Source organism: Chelmon rostratus, chromosome 14 (assembly GCF_017976325.1).
Source record: "Chelmon rostratus isolate fCheRos1 chromosome 14, fCheRos1.pri, whole genome shotgun sequence".
NCBI lineage: Eukaryota > Metazoa > Chordata > Actinopteri > Chaetodontiformes > Chaetodontidae > Chelmon > Chelmon rostratus.
Window position 1 is genome coordinate 16,773,227 of NC_055671.1, and position 6,000 is coordinate 16,779,226.

At 45.0% G+C, this 6,000-nt stretch overlaps 1 protein-coding gene across 2 annotated transcripts in view; it reads right to left on the reverse strand.

Annotated features, from left to right (window-relative positions):
• The window catches only part of LOC121616871 (rho GTPase-activating protein 26-like), a 94,303-nt gene extending 89,974 nt beyond the window's left edge, over positions 1-4,329 (reverse strand). Inside the window, exons 1-2 of one of the 2 annotated variants that reach the window (XM_041951705.1) lie at positions 3,989-4,329; positions 3,621-3,913 (exon numbers count right to left, since the gene is read on the reverse strand). In XM_041951705.1, coding sequence (XP_041807639.1) covers positions 3,621-3,774 — 154 coding nt within the window. In that variant the 5' untranslated portion in view covers positions 3,775-3,913; positions 3,989-4,329. Of the gene's footprint in view, positions 1-3,620; positions 3,917-3,988 lie in introns of both variants that reach the window. The other variant, XM_041951704.1, reaches the window with a different exon arrangement.
• Between the last annotated feature and the right edge of the window lie 1,671 nt (positions 4,330-6,000).

Sequence of the window (6,000 nt, forward strand, 5' to 3'; positions counted from 1 at the left end):
CCTCGCAGCACCAGCGAATGCCCAGCTGGTAATTAGGGCTTGTTTGGCTGATTGAACCGTGTCATGTTAGAGGTGGAGCAGAGCACCAAACATTTCTACAGGCTCCGTAATAACAAGCTAGATCTGCCCTTAAATGACATCTGGCTAACACACACTTAAACTCACACACATTCGTGTCTCTGTGTGCGTGCATGTACAGTAGGTGGCTGTGTGCATGTTTGCCTCCGAAGTACTTAGAGGGTCCAGGGGATACTTTGTGGTTTTTCGAAGTCTACACCGAAACGGAGTGTGCGAATGTGTATACAGGGGTTTGTCTGAGTGCGACTACGTGTTTCACTGCTGCGTAACCCACTCGCAAACAGGATGGAGCTGTTGTGAGATGCTGGCGGTTGGGATCTCGTAAGAAGAGAAGAAGAAAAAAGAAAAAGGAGATGATAATAACGTCTGAGAAGCTCAGAGCAAAAACAGAAACGACTGTTTATCGCCAGAGCTGTCACCAAAACGCGACGAGCCTTTGCTTGTTTTACTGGACCCAACCAATAAAGTGTAAGGCCAACGTTATCAGCTCGCATTAGCATATCACAGATACATCAGGGTCAGTGTATATGTTTCTTATTATGTGTGCAAAAATGTATATAAAGATGTTTTTTATAATGATTCAATTTGCAACATTTACTGGTATATTTCCTGTTTCCTGTATCTGATAATAACACAACACATATAGCAGCAGACCTGCAATGTATGCAACTCACTACCACGCTCCCTGCAACATTAATTACAGAGACCAACATCAGCAACCAACTGTCAGGTGCCGGCCTCGAGCAGGCATGTGCTGTACAGCTTAGAGGTTTCCAGTATGGATATACGCCGAGCTGGCAGTAGATTAGGTACTCCCAGCTAAAGGTAATGCAGTCTAATAGAACTGCTCTGCACTAAATCCTGCCTTCATGAAGGTTCAGGTTTTGGTGAAACTGTTTCAGAGGTGCTGATTCTGTCATTTTGGAGGTTGCAGTTTTGCAATGTGCTATACTGGTCGGTGTTTCCATTATTTTGTCCACCCCATTGATGGGAATGTTTTTGGCAAAATCTGTAGTATTTCTATAGAGGCACTGGAACATTACAATGGCCTATTACAACCAGAGACATTAGCGGACAGATAAACAGTCGCCGGTCTACATCGCCCAACTTTATCTTCTTCCACTCTACTGAAAGGTCGGAGAAGACAGAGACGCAACAGGCTTCAATCGGTCCACAGTGGCACTGTGTAAGTCCGGAGCAGCATGGCACATGGCGTTGTAAATGTTCCCTTTCTCTTTCTGTGGTTACATGCATGTAGTCATTACAACAAAAACACATGTGAGGGCCTCCTGTGCCTCCTTCTCCAGCAGCAATTAGCAACTAACAAAACATTTCGGGGCTTCCCGGGACAGTCGCACATCCTCTCTGTGCCTGGAGGGAACCAGAGGAGGCAGAGGTGCGATGAAAGACGCTGCAGAAGAGATTCACAGTGCAGCCGCACACAGGCAGAACTTCAGAGCACTCATAGAAACGACCTGTTGCGACCGAATCATTGCGTGCGCCGGCAAAAGCGAACAATACCGCGCGGCACAGGTATAAAAAGATTAACTGCATTTGCTGACTTGCTCTTTGTGAGGCAGCGCCCGGCTACAATGGCACAGAACAAGCAAATGACTCCCACTCTCAGCGCAACCTCGTTGAATCAGGCCACGCCGTTTGATTTCTAGACCTCGCCAGCGGACAAAGGCAGAATTGTCTTTGTAGCTCCGCATCAGCTGACGGAGCTTTGTGGTGACAGAGGACTGAGCTAGTTTGTTTTTAAAAGGTACAGCCGCTAACAGAGGGGTGGAAAGTTCAGCCTGAGCGGCAGGCTGGGCTACCTTTCCAGGATCTCCCTATCTGGATTCAACAGTGTGAACAATGCATTATAATCCAAAACACAGCAGTATCAGGAGGCGTGCATGTACAGTGTTGCACCACGCAAACACTCAGAGTCGAAACAGCTGCCAACTGCGTTGCTGCGAAAGAGAAAATAACAGTTGCCACTGGCCTACAGATGTTATATAGGACTTCTCATCCATGAAGGCTTATAAATTGTGATCTCAGCTTTCAATCCCTCTGTTCTAGCCGAAGAGACGCTGTCACACGAGGACAGGGCAGCTTCTAAATGGGCCTGGCTGTCAGCAGTCAAATCACAGTGTAATTCCTGAAACTTGGAGGCCGGGCTGCTGTAAGGAGCATCATCATATCCTCACAGGTTTGTATGATGACAGGCCCACATTTGAATATTTCATTCATTAGATAACTATTAGATTTGTCTGTTTTAAAGAGGGATTTAGTTAAAATGTGGTTGGTGTGAGGTTATTTGGATCAATGCTATCTTTAATTGTGCTGTTTAAGATCACCATCAGGTTTAAGTTACGGGTCACATAGTGTAACATGAAGAGAACATTCCTGATGAGTCCAGAAGACACTCATTTGAATATTGGCCAGTTATTTACATACAAATGCAAATTCTCCATCAGAATAGCTCGTAGAGAGGTAAGCAGGCAGCGAACCCTGCCATGAAATGTATATTTCATGTAAAACATGAACATCACTCTTGGAACTGCGTGTAAGTAGGAAACCGGAGTCACACCCCTTGTATGTTTGTCAATGAAGCTGATTCTGATTCTGAATATTCAACCCCAACATGAAACAAGTGGGAAGTTTCATCCACTGTGTAAAATATCTAAAGCTGCAACGATTCATCGATTAGTTGTCAACTACTGAATCAAACACAAACTATTTTGCTGATTATAAAATATCCGAATACTTCAGTATCTTTGGGTTGTGCACACAAAAAAAGACACTTAAGGATGTCATCTTGGGTTTTGGGAAACATGTTTTTCACCATTTTCTGACATTTTATAGGCCAAACAACTAATCAATTAATCGCAAAAACAACTGACAATGAAAATAATGTGCTCCAGACTTCTTTACACATTAATCCATGCACATTCTTCCCTCACCACTGAAACATAACAAACACAGTGCTTCTGCCCATGTTCCAGGTACACACCCGTCCAGGTTTCCACTCACATCATCCGATAACAAAAAGAAGCAAACCTGCAGCGTAAAATAAGCTGGTTTCCACTTCCTGACACACCTCAGTAACAACCAGGAGGACAAAGTTAAAGCCCTTATCGCCACTAAACAACATCCAAGCCTTTAACACATCCACACACATACCAGCGCTCATCTGTGTGTGCAAAACACACACTCTCCCTCGCTCTGAGTGCCTCATGATGCAAGCTGATGGCTACAAACGTGCTGACAGCTTCAGAGGACACCATGCAGCGCTCACTCAAATTCACCCGCCTTGCCTCTTTAACTTCTTATCAGCAACACACACACACACACACACACACACACACACACACACACAGAGGAGAGAGCAAAGTGTGAGTATTTTATCTGAGTCCAATGTAACTTCAGATTCCTCTATCTTGTGCAAACACACCTGGAGACATCTAAAGCACTGTCAAAGCCACAACCACTGTGGATGGCAACACACACACACACACACACACACACACACACACCTTTCCACCTCTACTTACATTTCAGAGCCTGGATCAGCGCCTTGCCGTCTTTAATCAGCTCCTTGATGAACTTGTTGGTCTTGTCCAGCTCCAGTTCGTGGGACTTGAGCCTGTCCCTGAACTGCGGGCTGTCCAGGTAGCAGTCGCTGAACTCCAGCGCAGGTAGTCCCATCGCCTTTTCCACGGCCACCGGCCTCGGCACAGCCTGGACGACCCGGCGAAAAGCTCCGAGGAGGAGAAGGAGGAACGACCGGAGGAGGGAAGGAGGAGGACCCGGGCTACTACCGCTGCTGCTGTCGCTGCTGCCTCCGCTGCTGTAAATGATGGAAAATCCAATTACAACATGTAAACAACGGGGCGGAGGTGAATCCCAGAGAAATGCCTACCTACATAACCTTGCTTTTTTTAAATTTCAGGTAAACTCAAGTTGACACAAGCAGGGGTCCTCCTGTTTCTCCCAGAATGGCTGCAGCAGTCCGACACGGCTTCCAATTAAATGAAATTTAAAAAAGAAGAAGAAGAAGTCACAGCAGAATAAGTGTTTTTGGTGGGGTTGAGAGAAAACACTTGCTCAGGTAGACCGGTGCAGCATTCCGCTCGACCAAGTCATTGTGGACCGGACAGAGTCAAACCGGGGGCGAGGAGGGAGGGAGGGAAAACCAAAACCGGGCTCGTAAATGCGGTGTCTTCCCTGGGCGGTTTTAAACGCGCTGCCGTCTCCCCAGACCCGCTCGGCTCAGCGCTGCAGACCGTAATCAACCTACCCGTACGCGGATTAGCCCCTGACTGGCGTCGCTCTCGGCCTATCGGATGAGAGCTGAGCGTCTGGGGCGGGCTGCTCTACATCAGAGACAAATAGAAAAACAGAGGTCTCACTCTGATCCTGTTTCTAGAAGCACTTTTTTTTAAAAGTACAGTTCTTAGATTTTAGGAACTTGCACTTGCACTTGCTTGAGTATTTGCATTTTTATGCTACTCTAGGCTTTAATAGTCTTAGTTACTTTGCATATTTAGATTAATAATACAAAATATAAATAAAGATAATAAATTCTGATATATGATCATAAAGTAATACTTCAACTACGAAAGCATTAGCATCAAAATATAGCCTGCTGTATATTTTGGTGTTAATACTTTTGTAATAAAACTACTTTTAATGAAGTAAAAAATCTGAATACTTCTTCCACCACTGGGCGAGGCATCCTTCAAAGCTTGCACTTGAAGACTGAACAGGCCAAAATAGGCAACTGTTTTTTTTTAGGCTTTTATGTAGCACATATTGGAGACAGGCAGGAAACTACAGCCATGCCAACAGCTGAGTGAGGTGAGCTGTGTTTGACAGGAATTTCATTGGTTTATGGTCTTTGGTCATGAACTACACCGGAAAACCTGTAATTTTCACCTGATTATGGTTCTAATTTACAAATCAGGGTACTGTCAACAAAGTCTTTAGAATTTATACTCTAAGGACCATCTATCTGGAAATTCATAGTTGTGAAGATCCTTCACTCAAAACCAAAAACATCTGTCTCATAGTGGCACTAGAGGAGTAGTCAGAGCAATTCACCCTCTGGAGACCATGAATGTCTGTACATATTTTCATGGCAGTCCAATAGTTGTTCAAATATTCAGTCTTGACAGCGGTAGTGGACCAGCGTTTAGAGTGGCATTATTATCTTTGGAGCCACACTGCTGGTGTGGCGGAAAAAAATAGTGTGAAATCAAGCAACAAATGTCCTTGATCAGATTTGACAAGATTCATGACTAGATCGCTCAGTCTCCCAGAATCTACAAGTCTGGTGCATTCGGGTGGTCACCTGTCAGTGGCAGGCAAGCCACGGCAAGGTGTTAATGACTCGACCTAAAGGCTGTTTTTCTGGGTACGTTGTCAGGCACAAGACTGCATATGCTCAAGTTACCTCTAGCACCATGCTGTGAACCTGTGGAGTAAGGTGCAATGGATAACTTGACAAACTTTGACATTTTCGACTAGAATAAGCATCTTATATACAGCCCTTAGCCATGTTAGGATAGACAGTAATAATTTGTTTTTTAACTGTCAGTCTAGCTAATATAGTCAGTTTAAGCATTTCATTGTCATCTTCAGGAATTTTAAAAAAATACTATGACTTTTGGAAAAATAGATTGTCATGTTAAGATGGGATCCTCACTCAGCAGCTGAACAGTTCAAGTACAGGAGTGAATGCATGTCAGCAAGTAGAGACAAAGATCTGTTGAGTGCGACATCTTCCCGAGCATAGACGATCTTCGCATGCAGCGGGCTGAGGGTCTGGTTGGTGGGCGGAGACGCTGATGTCATTTCAGGCAGAGCGGGGAATTTCTGTGGAGGGGTATCTGCCTTGGATTAACGCCTGTGTCGCTCTCTGGCGCCCTCTGT